Genomic DNA, 20,098 nt, shown 5'->3' with positions numbered 1-20,098 from the left:
TAAAATTTGGTCTCTGAAGCACATTAAAGCTACTCAGCGCTTCAGGGACTTTGCTAGCTCTTCACTTAAGTTCTTATGAATGAATTCAGCTGGGGGCATGAGCTTGTACCCTTCATCTTTGTGCCTAAATTAATGCGACCCACTTTCACTTTATCAGCAAGAACAACATGGTGGCAAACTCGCCCGACCTGACCCAGTCATTGCCACCGCACCCGGATGCATGCAGCTAAGTTACCAAAACTCAGGAGCTTAGTGATGATTCTGTATTTTAAGGCAAACCAGAGGAGCTAATTATAGGACGGATTTTTTAATGTTCATGGTTTCATTTCATCTAAATCTGTCCCCGTACAGTTTATGTTCAAACTCAGTTTTTCACAGCAGCTCAAAATAAACTTTTAATTTCAAAGCAACGAAGTATAATCACCATGGAATTATATGCAGCACTGTATTGTTGTTGTTTTATGTAAGCTCAAGTGAAAGCATCAAGCTTTTTGTCTCTCTTCACACAAAGACACTCTGCAAAGAATTACATTGTTAATTATTTGTACCTGCTGAGAAAACTGAAACTGTGATTTGCATTGAACTTATTTCATTTTTATCCTTGCATGTTCTAATCTCCTTGTGTGGTATCTTTCTGCTTTTCTCTCTTTTTGCGCAGAATGTGCGAATTGTGAGTACAGACGAGAATCAGGTATTCCTGGCTCTTCAAGAGTGGTATCAGACGGACACGTACAACCTCTACCAGTCAGATCCGCAGGGAGTCTATTACTCCATTGTGTTGGAGAACGTCCGCAGCACCAAGCAGCCTGAAGAGAATGTCCTCATCGACATCCTGGAGGTCAACATTTCACCCCACACAGTCCCTGTGTAATACAAGGCAGTGTGGGCTTCACATCACACTTTATGCGTAATGAACTTAAAAGAGCTCAGCTGTAGTAAAGCTTACATGACTGTGTGCATTCAAATGGATAGAGACCTTTACCTATAACACTCTACAAAAACACACACATAAAAGTGGAGGTGTGACAAAGTGCTTGTGATGTCTAGTAAGCCTTCAGACATATTCACTCACTCATTATTCATAGCCAGTAGCATGCTTTAATAAATAAGTGATTCTAGGAAGCTGATGTCCCTGTGCTACTAAAACAAGCTTGATCTAACACAGTTTCTTAGACAGTTGTGACTTAATAACATTTTACAGCTTCTTTACAGGATCTGAGAGATACTGAGGAATACCTCATCTTTTGTGTATGTGTGTGTATTTTTCAGGTTCGTGGCATCAAGGGCGTATTCTTAGCCAATCAAAAAGTAGATGGAAAAGTGATGACTCTCATCACCTACAACAAAGGCAGGGACTGGGAACCATTGGCTCCTCCTACAACTGATATGAACGGCAAACCTGTCAGTTGCAAGCAGGTAAATATATCTGCTCATTCCTCATTCCAGCTTCCATTCCAACATTTATAATAGTCTTTTGCAATTCTGTTTATCTACCAGTGCTACATTAACTTTGATCTAGCCTTTGCATCCATTTTATTTGTGTAGGACTGAGTTTCTCGATACAATGAAAGTTAAGCAGAATAATCAGAGTTTTGTTTTGTTTATAAGCCTCTTTTACCTTTCAGTTTTTGTCAAATGGATTTCTCAAAAATATTATTGACATATGATATTATATATATACTACAATTCAAAAGTTTGGGGTCAGCAGTCTTTTGAAATTAAGAAATTGGGATGCATTAAAGGTGCCATCGGATGAAAAATTGAATTTACCTCAGCATAGATGAATAACAAAAGTTCAGTACATGGACATGACAGTGAGTCTCAAACACCATTGTTTCCTCCTTCTTATGTAAATCTCATTTGTTTAAAAGACCTCAGAAAAACAGGCGAATCTCAACACAACACCGACTGTTATGTAACAGTCGGGATCATTAATATGTACGCCCCCAATATTTGCATATGCCAGCTAATGTTCAAGGCATTACACAAGCCAGTATTAACGTCTGGATGTGCACAGCTGAATCATCAGACTAGGTAAGCAAGCAAGAACAATAGCGAAAAATGGCAGATGGAGCAATAATAACTGACATGATCCATGATATCATGATATTTTTAGTGATATTTGTAAATTGTCTTTCTAAATGTTTCGTTAGCATGTTGCTAATGTACTGTTAAATGTGGTTAAATTTACCATCGTTTCTTACTGTATTCACGGAGACAAGAGAGACGTCGCTATTTTCCTTATTAAACACTTGCAGCCTGTATAATTCATAAACACAACTTCATTCTTTATAAATCTCTCCAACAGTGTGTAATGTTAGCTTTAGCCCATTAGCCATGGAGCACAGCCTCAAACTAATTCAGAATCAAATGTAAACATCCAAATAAATACTATACTCACAGGAATCGATGCATGCATGCAGCATGAATGATGAACACTTTGTAAAGATCCATTTTGAGGGTTATATTAGCTGTGTGAACTTTGTTTATGCACTGTATTATAGTCGAGAGCTCGGGGGCGGAGGAGCGCGAGATTTAAAGGGGCCGCGCACTGAATCTGTGCATATATAATTATGGCTCAAAATAGGCAGTTGAAAAAATTAATAAAAAAAAATCTATGGGGTATTTTGAGCTGAAACTTCACAGACACGTTCAGGGGACACCTTAGACTTATATTACATCTTGTTAAAACTGGTTCTAGGGCACCTTTAAATGTTCAAAAGTGACAAAAGACTTTTACAGAAATTATATATCTTTCTATTTATCAACGAATCCATGGTTTCTGCCAAAATATTAAGCAGCGCAACTGTTTTCAACATTGAAAATATGAAAGAATGTTTCAGCAAATCAGCACGTTAGAATGATTTCTGAAGGATCGTGTGACACTTAAGACTGGAGTAATGATGCTGAAAATTCAGCTTTGCTGTCACAGGAATAAATGACACTTTAAAATATATTCAAATAGAAATCAGTTATTATAATAGGGTTACCTATAATAGTTTTGTAATACTATTTCACAGTATAACTCTTCAAATAAATGCAACATTGGTGAGCAACTGAGGATAAGAGACTTTTTTTCAAAAACATTAAAAAATCTTACTGTTCCTATTGAATACTAGTATAAATAATATGCCTATGAACTAAAAGCTAAAATGCAAACACCACATTTGATTTAAATATAATTGTGCAGATGTAATTTTCCCATCAATTCATTGCATATTCATTCAGTCACCAACAAAATCATGACTTTATTTCAATATACAGCTACAGATACATATCCAGCCCACACTCTGCTTTTTTCCTCTTCAAGATGATTGTACCGCAACTGTCTCAGACACAGACGTGAAGTCATTGACCCCTGGATCTGACTCATCTCCCACTGTTTGCGGTTGTGGGTTGGTGGGCAGAGCAGGCGCTGATTCTGCTGCTGTCTCATGAGACAAAAAAGAAAAAAGAAAAAAAGATCTGAATCATCAATCTACACACATATACACACACATATCCACAGGGCTTACTCTTTACACACATACACAGCCAGAGATATGTATCATTATAAATGTCCATTTTAAACAGTGTGACTGGTAGATGGCCATCAATTAATACACAGATATGGTTTCTGGCAACATGAGACAAGACAAGACAAGATACATATCAGAAGCTAGCAGAGTTGAAAGGACATATATCGACTTCTCTCTCCTTTCCTGTCTGTCTAGCCAACCTTCTCACATCTGTCCCATCTCTCAGCCCTCCGTTTGACATGTCATTTTTCCTATTGTTCTCCTCTCCTTCGCAATCTCTCTACAATTCTCTCTCATTTCTATTGCTCATCTCCCATTTTTACCCATTTCTTCTTCTTCTTTTTTTATTACAACCCCTTTTGAGGTTTTTGACACTTGAAATATGCTTTATATTCTTGCTTTGATCCATCTTTTATCCCGGATGGTATATAGTGTGACTTGTGAAGTGGTTATAAATTATGGGCTCCTTACTGTAGAACTTAGACTGTCATTTGTGTGTGTTAAAGCAAAGTGGTTTTGTGTGTTTGTCAGTGAGTCCAGATTCTCTACTAAGTGCAGACATTATGTAAAACACTGATTGGTGGTGCATCTGTTGTTTAATCACATTGGCATGATTGCCTATACATATAGATACCAAAAGAGACTAATATTTTTCTTTGCCTCTGCTTCTCTGCCTAGCCTGACTGTCACCTCCATCTCCACTTGCGATGGGCTGACAGCCCGTACGTATCTGGAACCGTCCACACTAAAGATTCTGCCCCAGGCCTCATAATGGGTGCAGGTCAGTCTCCATGGCAACTATAACCTATTGTCACCATAGTGTTGAGGAGCCCAAAAACTCAAATCAAATGAAGCTCTGTACTGCTCAACTTTTCAATTATAAGAAATAATTATAGTCCAGATCCAAATCTACACTGCAGCATGCTTAGAGAAATTATGATAGTGTGTACGAAGCAGACTATTTCTTCACAAAAAAAAAAGGAAAGGAATGCTGAGAAGTATTTTTAGAAGGAAAATTGAATGTGATGTACCATATAAAGAAAAAAAGTGAACCTTGCTTTTGAGTCTTCCCCATCCCCCTCATTTCTGAGTGCTGTGCAAAGCCATTGAGTCCATACTGAGGCACAAAAGGAGGCAGGCACAGATATATGAAATATTTCCTCTTTATTGCCACAAGGTTCATGGGGAATTGAAGAAGACAATACATTAATGTTCTTGAATCCAAGGCTAGAGCTGTTGCCAGTTCACAAGGTCATAAAGTCTGTCCATTCCCTCAGGGTTACAGACATGTACACACACACAGAAACACAGACAGTGTCACACTGCCTTCTTCACTCTTGACTTATTTCACCTACTAACAAACATGAGTAGTTAAAGAGCCCGTCAGCCTCTGGTTTTAAGAGTTATCAACACATTGCAGCTACACTGCAAAAAATGCTGTTCTTACTTAGAATTTTTGTCTTGTTTCCAGTCCAAGTAAATAAAAAATCTTAAATCAAGAAGCATTTTCTAGACAAGTAAACATTCTTTTCTTGTTTTTAGGAAAAATTACTCAAAATTGAGTGAGTTTTTCCTTAAAACAAGCAAAATAATCTGCCAATGGTGTAAGCAAAATAATCTTAATCCAAACTGAAAACAAGATTATATAGCTTATTTTTAGTTTGAAATAAGACTATTTTGCTTACCCCATTGGCAGATTATTTTGCTTGTTTTAAGGAAAAACTCACTCAATTTTGACTTATTTTTCCTGAAAATAGGAAAATATTTTTTACTTGTCAAGAAAATGATTCAAGAACTTTAAGATATTTTGACAAGAAACAAGACAAAAACTCTAAGTAAGAACAGCATTTTTTGCAGTGTAGTTATCAACATGTGCTGCAATTTGTTGTATTGTAATCATTTATATTGTAATTATATTGTAATCATTTGTAAACGTAAACAAAAAGCCCTGGGTATACTTCGTTTTTTGTGCCCGCACAGTCGAACGCACAGCCTTGCAAAGTATGCTTCATTTTACTCGTTCACGTACACGGGCATTCAATGCATGTGTCATTTTGAGCAATATCTTTGTATTCTTTCATGCTAGAGTTGTACAAATGAGGTTACTTTCTAAGCTCTTTGCACAATCTCTCGTCTATGTAGGCCTCCATTGTCGCTGTATAGCTTGTATGCGTTCTGGTCTGTTTGTTTTTCTTCGACTACCTTGTGAATCGACACCCCTAGGGCACAGTTGCCACCTTGTGGATAAAGTAATTGTTGCGAAAAAATTAAATGCTCAGGTGCGACCTGCACATACAAAGTTACAAAATATGCCAGTGCGCATACAATACGTGCGTACTCTTCTGTCGACGAAATACGTGTCACGCGCGCTGTACACTGACCCTCGCGTACACGTAAAAAGTAGAGTATACTTTGGGCTAAACACTGACAGAAGAACTTATAAAAAGAGAAGAAGAGTAGTAGTAATCACTGTGAACATGGGTACATATAGAGCAGATATTGAGCACCAAGTCTCCATCAAAATCCAGCTTTCTCTTGCTATTATTGTGCCACTGTCTCAGTAAAATGTTCAGATCTAACTAGTTCTCAGCCTTTGATCCCCAACAGCCTCCAGGTTTCTCGCAGTTTCACTAAATAGCTCGCTCACGTTTACTCCTCCCTCTCTCTTAAAATCATACAAAGTGAGGAAATTGCTGCTTTGCTTCAAGTTTAAAAGAAGAAAATTAAAGTGCCTCTCTCTCTCTGTATTCATGTGAAGATATTCTGTGTGTATCTTCTCTTCAGGTAACCTTGGGTCTCAGTTGGTTGAATATAAAGAGGAGATGTACATCACCTCAGACTGTGGCAAGACCTGGAGACAGGTAAGAATGAACACCGAGAAGAGACGAATGATCTGCAAAGTTGTTTTACAATGACTATTGGTGTCAGAAAAAATTCTTCTGTGACTTGTCACCAATCTTTAGTTTTGCAACACCCACCTTTTTCCAAGAGACTTGGTTCGGTTTGCCCTTTGAATTCAGATCTCTGTTCCTTTTGTTCCCATTCTGCCCAATTTTATTTGAAACCCTCTTGTTTGCTGCTGTTTCACTGCTCATTATGTGGCAGACTCATCTCTCTGTCTTAATGTCCTTTCAATGATTTTCGGAATTGCCTCTCATTTGCTCAACTGTATTTTTCTCTAACGACATTGAATCTTGATTATGATATTTATGATGATGAACTTAAAATGCCTTTAAGTGTTTTTATTTCATTTGCTCACTCTAGGTTTTTGAAGAAGAGCATCATATTCTCTATCTGGATCATGGCGGTGTCATTGTGGCCATTAAGGACACTTCTATCCCTTTAAAAATACTCAAGTAAGATCATTTGTTTCTGTAAAGTATTGTCTGGACAAATTATATTGTAATAATTTGTAAACATAAACAAAACACCAACAAAGACTGACAGAAGAACTTCTAAAAAGAGAAGTCTAGCAGTAAACACTGAACACTGTGAACAGAGTCAGACTTCAGCATTCAAGACCTTCCTTCCCTGGCTTTTGCTGACCTGACTGTGCTGGTAATCCTTTGAGTGAGTGCTTTAAGAGGCTCATTTGGCTTTGGAGGGCTCTTCAGACCACCCTGAGTTCTCGAGCAGCCTAAATCTCTTCTTCTGCAAAGGGTTGGTAAAAGCCAACCCTTTGTCCATATAATATGAAGTGATTCACATACTAGATATCAAGTTCACCTTACTTCACAAATGTGAGTAAAAAGGAACCATATAAAGATCAAAGAGAAAATCATTACCATCTCTCACATACGCCTTGAAGCCTTTCATCGGCGTTGAGTCTTGGCAGTACAAACAACCGCTTCTGTCAGGATAAGACTGAGAGCTTGTAGTGCTTACGCTGGCTTGTAGCCTACAAACTCTCACGTCCACACTGTGAGAATCAACGGCAACTGAATGATATTTTTAGATAACAGGATGTATCTAAAGGAAAGAAATGAATGATGTTTCACACTTATAGTAAATTTTAAAAGATTTTATGAAACTGATCATTTCAGTTCATATGATGTATGATATATTATAAAACAGTTAGTTCCTGTCCTTGATTCTGATTGGTCAATAGCTGTGTTTTATTCACGATAAAACACGGCTATGACCACCCAACGGTTCTGTGTATCACTACACAACACACTTAGCAACCACTCTTAGCAACGTAAACTGTTTGTTCTCAATTGATATTGTTCATCGAAGCTTACAGTATTATGAAAAAGAGTATTGTGAGAAAAAGATCAAGTGAGCGAGTTTATTACCTGCATTCAGATTTAGCATTTTCCTTCAGGTCAGTCCTATGTTCATAATAAAAAATCAATTTAAATGTCTGATGTATTATCTTGTCCTTTTAACATTTAAGGGGTTTTCCCGTGACTGACAGCGCTGGTCAAAGCATTTGTCGGTTGCGTCTTGTTCCATGTTCACAACAATTCAGTCTTTTCAATATAAAAGTCTTCGCTACTGACTGACACACTCATAAAGACAGTCTTTGCCACCATCTAATGGCGTGAAAATGTAACTTCTGTTGCTGTTCACGGTCAGGGACCATTTTTTCCAGCAGAAGGAAGGCTTTTATTGAGAATTTACTTCATGAAAGTTGCATTGATACATATTTCTGGCTTTAATATTTGTATTGTGTGGTAACCATTGTATAAAAGCAATAAGGTACGAGAGGCTGTGCTGTATCGTGAATAAGTCACGGCTGAAGGGGTTGCAGGCACGTCATGCCTAACAACGCCCTTTAGCCGTGACTTATTCACGATACAGTACAGCCTCTCGTACCGTATTGCTTACATATACAACTTCCTTTTTTCGGATGTATACTGCTAATACAACATCACGTCAAACATTTTTGTTTTAGATTCAGCATAGATGAAGGACAAACGTGGAGCATCCACAACTTCACCAGCACTTCTGTGTTTGTGGATGGACTTCTGAGCGAACCTGGAGATGAGACACTGGTTATGACGTGAGTATGAGTATGTCCTGTGAAAATTAAACGGCAGTTACTAGTCCACCTTAAAGGGATAGTTCACCCAAAACTGAAGATTCTGTCATCATTTACTTAACCTCATGTGTTTTCAAACCTCTATGATTCTCTGGAACATATTTTGAGGAATGTTTTGAGATCCTGTATTGTTTTGGATCCCATTGGCTTTAAATGTGTGGACAAAAACAGCCGTACAATTTTGGAACAATATGAGGGTAAGCAGATCTTCATTTTTGGGTGAATTATCCATTTAGGACTGTTATCCTGTGTTGGTTTTATGGCCTTTAGGACAAAATATTGATTTTTCAGTCATTTTGTTTGTGCTGAGTGAGCATGATCCCGACCTTAAGGTCAGGCTTTTAGTCCATCACAAGCTGATTATTCCTTGCAGAACTTAATTTAACTGAAGGAAGTATATTTATAAATTTGGACACAGACCATACTAAATGTAAAGCAAAATGTAGATCTCAGATATGCATTTTTAATTGTTCTTGACACCTGTACACTGATTTCCCAAAAGCACAGATACAGGGTTCCACCTTGTGGTGGTGAACAGTGCTTTATTTGAGATTAAGTGGAGAGCATCTTCCCATAGACCCCAAACAGCAGGTGGTCTCTATATTATAAAGAGGCTTCTGATAAAGGCAATGCGATATTCAAAGTCTTCATTAAAGAGGCCCCTGCTCATTAGTAACACGCTGCTGATGAGCGAATCCATGTGTCTGTCCATTCGTTTGCTCCATTACCAAGATGCATAATTGGGTAGAGAATGTGTTGTGACTTGACGTCAGAGTTACACTCCTATAGTCTCGCTTTTCAGTACTAGGGATGAATGGCTTTTGTTTCAACATTTGCTACTTGAAGCATAATTGGATGTTTATTGATGGAGGGATGGATTAATGGAAGAAGGATTATGTTTGTAATGGATGAAGGATTATGTTTATTTATATTTACTGTTGTGGACAGGGTATTTGGCCACATAAGTTACCGTTCGGATTGGGAGCTGGTGAAGGTGGATTTCCGTCAGTCGTTTCCCAGACAGTGCACAGAAGCTGATTATGACTCATGGAAACTCACTGATCTACAGGTAATATCAGGCTGTTTTCTCTAGTTACGACATGTTCAAAGACAAAAGAGGGTGAATCAAAGTGCTGTACAACTAATTTAATCTCATGAGAAGAAATAAGAAAAGATATGAGGAAAGGAAAATGATAATAATATAAGCCATATCTACGTCAATGTTTTATTTTCTGTTATGGAAATAGACTTTTATTTGTGTTATCCATTTACCACTTTGGAAACATTTTACTATAAGGTCCCATTACTTAATGTATTAATTAGCATTAAGCAACAATAAACAATATATTTGTTACAGTATTTCATCTTTGTTAATGTTAGTTAGTTAATAATAATAAAAATAAAGCTTTTCATGTTGGCTCCGGTTCATTATAAATAATATTAACAGATACAAATTTGATACTAATAATGTATTAGCAAATGTTGACAAAGATTAATAAATGCTTTAGAAGTATTTTTCATTGTTAGTTCATGTTAAAGGGATAGTTAACCCAAAAATGAAAATGTCATCATTTACTCACCCTCAAGTTGTTCCAAACCTGTATGAGTTTCTTTCTTCTGTTAAACAAAAGAAGATTTTCATTTTGAGTGAACTATCCCTTTAATTAATGTTAACCAATGGAACTTTAACACTTTAAAGTGTTACCACTACTTTTCAAATGGAAATGCATGACATGTTTTCTCCTACAGGGAGAGAAATGCATCATGGGCCAGGAACGAATGTACAGGAAGAGGAAAGAGGCATCGTTGTGCATTAAAGGGAAGAGCTATACATCAGCTCTAACGGCTAAACCTTGCCAGTGCTCAGAGAAAGACTTTGCCTGGTACGAAACAGAGAGATAACCTTTGCACATTTCAAGCCAATTGCAATTATACACATACGTCTTTGTTGTAAGAGACACTCTACTTCACTTTCAAACCCCAGTGCAGTGAATTGTGAATTAGATCTGGAGCTAAAAATAGAGCTTTTTACTTGTCTCTGTGTGTTCTCAGTGACTACGGCTTTGAGAGAGCTCCCAGCCTCAGGTTAGAGGGTGATCGCTGCTATCCCGACTTCTGGCATGATCCTGACGCTCCACCTGAAAACTGCCATTTAGGACACAGCTATAAGTCCAGCACAGGGTAATACACATACTGAAGAACATTAGACAATGCAGGGTAAAATCACACTCACTCGTGCATGGCATAGACATTTTAGATGAATACATTTTTTACACACAGGCTTTATTCAGACTAGCAGATAATAACAGTATCACGTCCACATATGTTTTGAAATCAGATTTTAAATGTGTCAGATCAGGCCAGATCAGATTTCAAGTACAATTTTACATCACATTTGTAAATGTCATAGTGGATGATATTACCAGGAACTGTGTCCACATGCATTTTTCGCAGTTTCCGGGTCCAAGCCTCTACTTCGTTTCAAGAGATAATACTCAACAGCCATTTATGAGCACTGTTTATTTATAACACACCTTTAAGTTAAGCTTTTTTATAAAAAAAAAAAAAAACTCACAGTTTACACTACAGTCCACAGTCTCATGGTATTCCAGTCACCAATGTTTTACAGATTGTGGAAAGATGAATCACTATCTGGCCAACTGAGATTTCGATGTGGAGGTAAAGGTTAGAATCATGATGTTTTGGTAGTATTATAGCACACTGAGTGTATATTAGTGCCCTATATTATTTGATTTTGTCATGTGATAAAGCGTTGGACCTGGAAACAGTTACATGTCACATCAGATTTAACAACCGGGTTGTTCACAACTATGTAGTGAATAAATGAACAAGTCAGAGGTTTTGCATGAATGTATTACCTATGTTGTCTCATGCTTTGTGAACACTGTGATGGACATGAGCAGAAGCAAAATTTTCAGTTTTCTATCCTCTTTTTCCATACTGACAGATACTCTCAATCCTGACATTATTACTATAGTAACCAAAGCAGATGTACTGCATACAGGACTGATTAAATTGAACAAAGAGATCAATGTCAAAAAGATTAGATTTGTAAACCAAATCATATTTCAGAATCAGCTGTGTTAAGTAGAGCATGACATTCAGGAGAACCTCATTCAGCAAAACCTTAGCTGACACAAAGCTTGATGATTGTTTATCTGTGTTTTCTGAGCCAAGACCTTTCTGAACACGTTATATGGATGTTTTATCCACCTCTTATTATGGTTATTTAGGAATGCAGTGCATCTTTTCCACAACTCTTCATTATAACCAAGAGTTTAAATCCAGGCAGCAACATTACATGGATTTTCCAGTTTAAGGCAAGTAAAAGCAAGTCAAGGCTAACATGTTTTGTGTTGTCTGTTGAAGTTACCGGAAGGTCATCGCTAATGTTTGTGAGGGTGGCTTGAATAAAGAACAGAGCGCAAAGCAGCATTCCTGTCCTTTGCTGCCCCCTAAAGGCCTGCAGCTGGGCATCAAAGGACAGATGTTGGCCGTGGCACCTGGTGATGACATCACCTTTATAGTGCATCAGGAACAGGTTAAGTACATGGATTATTTACACTAAGTACAATTTTATAATTTGATTGTTAAAATGTCATGCATCTTTAACGTTGATTTGTTTCATTGCATTTCCCTCTTTAGGGTGACACCACCAACACCAGATATCAGGTCGATTTAATGGATGGGGTCAGGGCTATATATGAAAACCTGACTGTCACAGACGAACCCATTCAGCACCGTTATGAGAAACCAGGTGTTTACCGTGTGAATGTGAAGGCTGAAAATTCTGCTGGACACGACCAAGCCACCCTTTACATTCAGGTCACAGGTCAGTGAAATCTTCAGATTTGAGTGAGTATGAGCTGGATTCAAAGGCCATTGCATCTAATTTTGGAACAAAATGATTAGTTATCTAGGTAACACTTTAGAATACTGATCCTTCATTAATGAATAACTACACAGGAACAAACGAGTAATGCATTATTAACACTATAGTAACTACTATTAACTAACAATAAACTCTGATTAATGAATTAGTAAGTAATAGTGCTCAGTTGAAGGTGGTAGTTCACTATTAACTAATCAGTAACTACTGTTGTTTTTTCATACCCAGGGCCGGCCCAAGACTTTATTGGGCCCTAAGCAGAATTTTATTTGGGGGCCCCTCGTTAGAATAACTTAAGATAAACAGTATCTTATTATATAAAAATAAATGTTAATTTACAAAACACACAATATTAAATCACATACTTAAATAAAGACATAAAATGAACAGATCAGGTGGATCTGTAACAAGATAACAATAATAAATGTATTAACATTAAAGGAATAGTTCACCCAAAAATGAAAATTCTGTCATTTCCTCACTCTCAGGTTGTTTTAAACCTGAATGAGTTTCTTTCTTCTGTTGAACATAAAAGTTATTTTGAAGAATGTGGGTAACTAAACAGTTGCTGGTCCTCATTGACTTCTATAGTGTATTTTTTCAATGTCAATGGGGACCAACAACTGTTTGGTTACCCACATTCTTCAAAATGTTCAGCAGAAGAAATAAGTTAATACAGGTTTGGAACAACATGAGAAAGAGTAAATAATAATTTTTCATTTTTTGGGTGAACTATCCCTTTAAGGATAAGCAGCAGCATGTTTAATATTAAGCTGCTGTCACTTTAAGACCTGCACGCATGTAACAAAAAGACACACATTCATTTTTTCTCAAATGATTACTTTAGACATAACCAACTGTGTTTATGTAAACCTAGTGAGTATTTGACAATATTAGCGCAATCAGACGTAATCGGGCGCTGTTTGCCAGGCTTTTAGTGTGCATGCGCTTCAAGTTTCTGCTCTTAGAAAAAGCGCATGTCAGAACAGCATATGAATGAAATGTTTAACCGGCAAGGCTTTAAAACATATGCAAATAATGAACTTTTGTGATTGTGAATAAGTGCAGTGTCCCGTGAGTGTAACTCTATTGCTGCGTTAACATGTGATATAGGGCTGCACGGTATTGGAAAAAACTGACATTGTGATTTTTGTTTTTCTGCAATATATGTTGCGATATGAAATAAATTTAACAGATTACTTGAATAGCTCTATTTGGAAAGAATAATTCTAGAACGATTGGGGTGATTTAAATGACATAAATGAGTGTTTTATATTTTTCAGGTAAGTATTCAGGTCCAGAAAATGAATAATCAAATGTAAAATAACACTGCATAGTCTTCACTGTATGAATTGAATATAATTAATCTGTTAAAGCAAATTTTCTCTTTGTATTTTGTTGTTTGTTAACATTCATGAAACAGAAAGCAGCAAGCCTGCTGTGACTTTAAGACACATCCGTTTTCTTTGTTTGCATTACCTAAGCCATAAGAAAATGTGTTTACAAGGACATTTTGACATAATTCTGCGTGTATATGTCCGTTCAAACACAAATATGCGGAACTGGTCTGAACGCAATTCGGTGTTCATGTGCGTCTGCGCGGCTCCGTGTGACAGGACCTAAACACGTGTAACTTTGGTTAATCATTGCAATTCCTTTGATATGACTATCGTGGATACGCACATCGCAATATCGATGCTAAAACGATGCATTGTGCAGCCCTAATGTTATATGAATGTACGTCGAGTTGTACAGTATTATTGGGACGGAGGCACTAGAACTGAAACTGATCAAGCTGTCATTTCATATGCTCTTGGGGGCCCCCTGGTGGCTACGGGGGCCCTAAGCAGCCGCTTAGTCCGCTTATGCCTTGGGCCGGCTCTGTTCATACCTCCCAGAGAACTACTAAGAACTACTATATACAGGTTCATAATTAACGTGAATGATGCATAATGTATAATTATTTCTAAAGTGAAGGTCATGGTAACCCACTAGTAATGACTGAAGTGTTACCAAATACTTAAGAAGGAATTACTAATTATTTGGATCAGTACTCTAAAGTGAAAAACATGATAACTCTCTAGTAACTACTGTAGTCATTGTAAACGTTTGATGTTTTTCTATGCTTTTCTACAGTAATTCCTTATGATATATTTGGTAACACTTAAGTAATTACTAGTGGGTAACCATGATCTTCACTTTAGAATACTGATCCAAATAATTAGTAGTTCCTTTAGAAGGATGTAGTAACACTTAAGTAATTACTAGTGAGTTACTATGATCTTCACTTTAGAATACTGATCCAAATAAGAAGTAGTTACTTTAGAGTTATATAGTAACTCTTGAGTTATTACTATTCAATACTTTACAAAAACCTCAAAAGTTTACAAAGACTTCAGTAGTTACTAGAGAGTTATCATGCTTTTCACTTTAGAAGTACTGATCCAAATAATTAATAATTCCTTCTTAAGTATTTGGTAATACTTCAGTCATTACTAGTGGGTTACCATGACCTTCACTTTAGAATTAATTATACATTATGCATTATTCACATTAATTACAAACATGTATATAGTAGTTCTTAGTAGTTCTCTGGGAGGTATGAAAAAAACAGTAGTTACTGATTAGTTAATAGTGAACTACCATCTTCAACTGAGCACTATTACTTACTAATTCATTCATCAGAGTTACTTGTTAGTTAATAGTAGTTAGTAGAGTGTTAATAATGCATTACTCATTTGTTCCTGTGTAGTTATTCATTAGTGAAGGATCAGTATTCTAAAGTGTTACCGTTATCTATAATACTGTGAGATTGAAAACGCTTTACTGAATCATAATCAATAATCAGGCCCATGTAAAAATATTCTGAAATCCGATTTCAATATGGATGCTCATTATTTACAAAGCTGTACACATACCTTACACCATATATGCTGTTTTATCTCAATAAAGGCTTGAAAAATACTGAAACACTTTCTTTTTTCTCAATTTGTCTCTGTTTTCTCCAGCTCCTCTACAGGATGTCCACCTGGAGGTGGTCCCAATCGCTGGCAGAAATCAAGAAGTAAATCTCACAGCTATAGTGCTGCCCATTGAGGCAAACCTTACCGTGTTTTACTGGTGGATTGGAGATAACCTTCAGGTACTCTGTGGTAATTAATAATATTATAAATGCTTCCTTATTTTCTGACCCATCTGTTTTTCTGTTTTATGTTAGGCATTTGTTAATTTTTTAATTATTAAAATCATTATGCTGACTTCAAAACTCAAAAACAAGAGCTGTGCATTTTATGAAGAAAAAATGACATGTAATGAGGGTAATTCATAATAACAGTAAATGTTTATAAGTCCTTTTATGTACGTAGTCATGTATAAATATTGAAGAAATTGACCTTGAATTTATTTGAAAGGCTTATACTTGAAGGTTGAGGTATGGCAATTGAAACATTCAAATATATTCCCCTCGACAGCCAAAGCTGACCCTGGAGAACAGCCTGATTACAAGGTTCTCTGAGGAGGGCGAAGTTCCTGTGACAGTTCAGGCTTCTAATGGTCGCTCCATGGTGCAGGACAGCAAGACTGTCATTGTTTATGGTAAGATAAAACATGGTAAGAAGGTGTACAGCATCAGGGGCGGACTGGTGGGCTACTGCGAAATGTGGACTCCACACACACATATATATATATACATATATATATAAAGAATGAATGATAGTTATATATCCTTCCCTTCAGCCCAGGCGACTGGCCTACACAGACAAATTTTGTAATTTCAGTATCCCTCAAAATGATTTTATTCTATTCAATTAAATTCAATCATATCTATTTAGCATGTTCAAGACTGTTGGTCTAACAGCGCTCGTCAAAATGTTTGAGATGGCCAATCAAATCTAAGGAGGCAAGGTTGGCTGTTTACAGAATCTGAGCAAGAATTACAATGCGATTAAAGAATGCGAGATAAGATATATAAGCAGCCGATCATTGATGATGTAGAATCCAACAATACAGTAGATGCATGAGTGTATTAGTCAAAATGATGGTCAGCTAAAAAAGTGGCCCTGGACTTTCTGTCCCCATTTCGTAACACACCAGCTGTGTGTTATGGTATGGTGTGTTGCGAAACTAAAGAATTTGAAGCAGATTGAGAACAATCAATGTTCTGATACTGTTTAATTTCTTGATTTGTGTGAAATTTAAAATCTTACTTGAGGACTAACTGCATTTCTTTCTTGTAATGACAGTGTTAAACAGAAATAAAATATTCATATGATTCCAGGGCTGGATTGAATATTTATGAGTGTGGTGTGATAGGATGAGGTCATGCTTGGAAAGCAGAAATGACAGTCTTCCTCAGAGACAATGTTCAGCTTGAATGCAGATTGAAAAACTGTTGTGCACAACTGTGTCACTTCACTGGTTCATATTGTTTGTCCTCAAGCTATTTTAGTAAATTTAATAAATTAAGTCGGATGACTTTGCAATTTCTGTAGACAAATGATTGGCTGTAAGATTTTCACTGCTTTATTTTGAGATCACATCTTTTTAATTGGTTATGTGAGTCTTTTTTACAGAATGTTTTTCATGTCAGTTGAAAATTCTGTCATTATTTATCAAACTTAAAGGTGCCCTAGAACTTTTTTTAAAAAGATGTAATATAAGTCTAAGGTGTCCCCTGAATGTGTCTGTGAAGTTTCAGCTCAAAATACCCCATAGATTTTTTTTAATAAATTTTTTTAACTGCCTATTTTGGGGCATTATTATAAATGAGCCGATTCAGGGCTACTGGCCCTTTAATTCTCGTGCTCCACACCGACAGAGCTCGCGCTTGCCTTGAACAGTGCATAAACAAAGCTTACACAGCTAATATAACCCTCAAATGGATCTTTACAAAGTGTTCGTCATGCATGCGGCATGCATGCGTCGGATTATGTGAGTATTGTATACTGTTATATTGTTTACATTGATTCTGAATGAATTTGAGGCTGTGCTCCGTGGCTAAAGCTAACATTACACACTGTTGGAGAGATTTATAAAGAATGAAGTTGTGTTTATGCATTATACAGACTGCAAGTGTTTAAAAATGAAAATAGCGACGGCTCTTGTCTCCGTGAATACAGTAAGAAACGATGGTAACTTTAACCACATTTAACAGTACATTAGCAACATGCTAATGAAACATTTAGAAAGACAATTTACAAATATCACCAAAAATATCATGTTATCATGGATCATGTCAGTTATTATTGCTCCATCTGCCATTTTTCGCTGTTGTTATTGTTTGCTTACCTAGTCTGTTGATTCGGCTGTGCACAGATCCAGACGTTACGTTACGTTACGCATAATGTTGGGAACATGGGCTGGTATATGCAAATATTGGGGGCGTACACCCCGACTGTTGCGTAACAGTCGGTGTTATGTTGAGATTCGCCTGTTCTTCGGAGGTCTTTTAAACAAATGAGATTTATGTAAGAAGGAGGAAACAATGGAGTTTGAGACTCACTGTATGTCATTTCCATGTACTGAACTCTTGTTATTTGACTATGCCAAGATAAATTCAATTTTTCATTCGAGGGCACCTTTAAACACCTTCATGTCATTCCAAACCCATATGCTTTGCTATAGTTATTGTAAAAAGGTTTTGTATGTGAGTGCCTGACTGAAAGACCATGGGAATGCATCTTTGTCTACAATATAAAATAATATAAATCTAGTGGTTCACTTTATAGTGTTTTTGAACATGGCAGAACCCTGTTAGTTAAATTAGAGTAAATTAAAACTGTTCTTTTCGAATGAAATCACATTTTTAGTTGCCATGATTCATTATATACATTATATTCACTTTATGCTGATTATTTTTTTTCACAGCCTTTTTTTCAACCGCACAATTGACTTTTATATGTTCATCACAATACTTCTCTCTTCAGATCATTTCCAGGTCATCCCATTGAGTTTCAGTCGTAATTTGGACAGCTTTAACCCAAACATCCCTGAATGGAGACAAGATGTGGGACAAGTCGTAACCAAGATTCTCGCTAAGGTTCTCGTCTCAATAATGAACACTCACACACACACACAATAGAGCTCTGATTTTTATGCAAAACATTTTAAATGTACTCATCATGTCACACTCTTTGTCTAATAGCTCACAGGGGTTCCTCAGGACTCTTTGGTTACCATGGTGAAGCCTGGTCTTCCCACCACTGCAGACCTGTATGTTCTTCCTCCAGTCAGCACACCAGTGAAGAGGAGTGTGTTTGTGGATAAGGTAGGTGATGAAGCCACTCGTAAAAATAAATGGGAGATTTTTTTCCAGTTATCTCAAAGGCAAAGAGTGTCACATTTATCCTGAACGCTACAGAAATAGTAATGAGTACTGAAGTGATATTATCTGTTTTGTTCTTGTGTGTGTGTGTTCTTCATTTCTGTAGCGTATTCCCACCATAAAGCAGGTTCTGAGTGAGAACAATGTGAGCTTCATTGTGAGAGGAGGGTTACAAGTGTTGGTGACTCTTGCAGACTCAGATGCAGGTGAGCAAAATAAAACAGACACACGCACGCAAACATGTACAGCTACCAAGTATGTCAGTGAGTCAGTTAATTACTAAAACATGGCCAATGTATTTCTAAGGACCTATAACTAGTGACGTGTCTGCCAGCACAACAGAGACTGGTGCGTCACATTTACCTCTCGCTTTTAGAAGTGTCCTCTTTACACTTTAAGAATATTGTCTTGCTAATGGAGAGTTATAAAACGAAAGGAAAAATCATGTAAAAATGTCTTGTTTCTGTTCTGTTTTCTGGTCTAGAGTTTAAGTTGAGTTGACTTCATTTACTCTTCATATGTATGTTTCTGTTGGCTTGCATTTCTGTTTGAGTTTTGAGTTGTCGAAATCACAGTGATTCTTTGTTTGAACAATACATGCATGTTTGAGTATAACTTTCCTTTAAAGATCATTTGTTGTGTTTTTATTTTTAGTTTGTTTTTTAGGTATTTGAATGTTTGTTTTGTTTGTTGTCTGTATCACAGCCACACAAATGGCTTTATCCACACAAGGTGTGTACATTTGTGTGTGATTTGTGTGATTTTTGTTATGGTTTGAGTTTGTTTTCTAAGTGTTTGGTAAGTGTATAAAAAGTGAGTCAGGTGATGATTAAAGGTTGCCTGGAAAATCCAGCCTCACCACTGTACCAGCGGATGAGTCTGGTCGGCCATTGAATCAATTCGATTTCTAGGGCGGAGCAAATCCGAGCAAACAGGAAGCGGAGTAAACCAATCAGAGAAGGGCGGATATGACGTTGGCAAAGCAACAAGAGAGTCAACAGCGAAAAGTAAATAATTAATGTGTTTTTGGTCATTTAAAATTGAATTCACGGCTGAATAGAACAAACTCTCGGGTCTCCCGTGCGCAATCTTTGTTGATATTGAAGGGACTTTCGCCGCACTAGAGTGACGCTGTTTGCGTCACTGAAATAAACGAATCTGATTTTGGAGTTGACTCGAGGCGCGACGGAAGGCGGACTGACCAGACTGATATATCTTGTAGAAGATATATCAGTCTGGACTTGCCAGGCAAGATTAAAGGGATAGTTCACCCAAAACTGAAAATTCTCTCACCAAGCTTAAAC

The 20,098-nt window shown here is 37.0% G+C and overlaps 1 protein-coding gene across 3 annotated transcripts in view; it reads left to right on the top strand.

Annotated features, from left to right (window-relative positions):
• Window positions 1-20,098, top strand: part of sorcs2 (sortilin-related VPS10 domain containing receptor 2) — a 212,532-nt gene that overhangs the window by 189,111 nt on the left and 3,323 nt on the right. For all 3 annotated transcript variants that reach the window (XM_048184819.1, XM_048184821.1, XM_048184820.1), the window contains exons 9-24: window positions 659-838; window positions 1,270-1,416; window positions 4,197-4,299; window positions 6,303-6,379; window positions 6,783-6,874; window positions 8,416-8,523; window positions 9,511-9,631; window positions 10,312-10,445; window positions 10,615-10,743; window positions 11,953-12,124; window positions 12,229-12,415; window positions 15,481-15,614; window positions 15,943-16,066; window positions 18,397-18,509; window positions 18,615-18,737; window positions 18,901-19,000. In XM_048184819.1, the coding sequence (XP_048040776.1) occupies window positions 659-838; window positions 1,270-1,416; window positions 4,197-4,299; window positions 6,303-6,379; window positions 6,783-6,874; window positions 8,416-8,523; window positions 9,511-9,631; window positions 10,312-10,445; window positions 10,615-10,743; window positions 11,953-12,124; window positions 12,229-12,415; window positions 15,481-15,614; window positions 15,943-16,066; window positions 18,397-18,509; window positions 18,615-18,737; window positions 18,901-19,000 (2,044 nt within the window). The remainder of the gene's footprint in view (window positions 1-658; window positions 839-1,269; window positions 1,417-4,196; window positions 4,300-6,302; window positions 6,380-6,782; window positions 6,875-8,415; window positions 8,524-9,510; window positions 9,632-10,311; window positions 10,446-10,614; window positions 10,744-11,952; window positions 12,125-12,228; window positions 12,416-15,480; window positions 15,615-15,942; window positions 16,067-18,396; window positions 18,510-18,614; window positions 18,738-18,900; window positions 19,001-20,098) is intronic.

Source organism: Megalobrama amblycephala, linkage group LG3 (genome assembly GCF_018812025.1).
Source record: "Megalobrama amblycephala isolate DHTTF-2021 linkage group LG3, ASM1881202v1, whole genome shotgun sequence".
In the NCBI taxonomy this organism is placed as follows: Eukaryota; Metazoa; Chordata; class Actinopteri; order Cypriniformes; family Xenocyprididae; genus Megalobrama; species Megalobrama amblycephala.
This window is presented reverse-complemented; position numbering and strand designations above follow the sequence as displayed.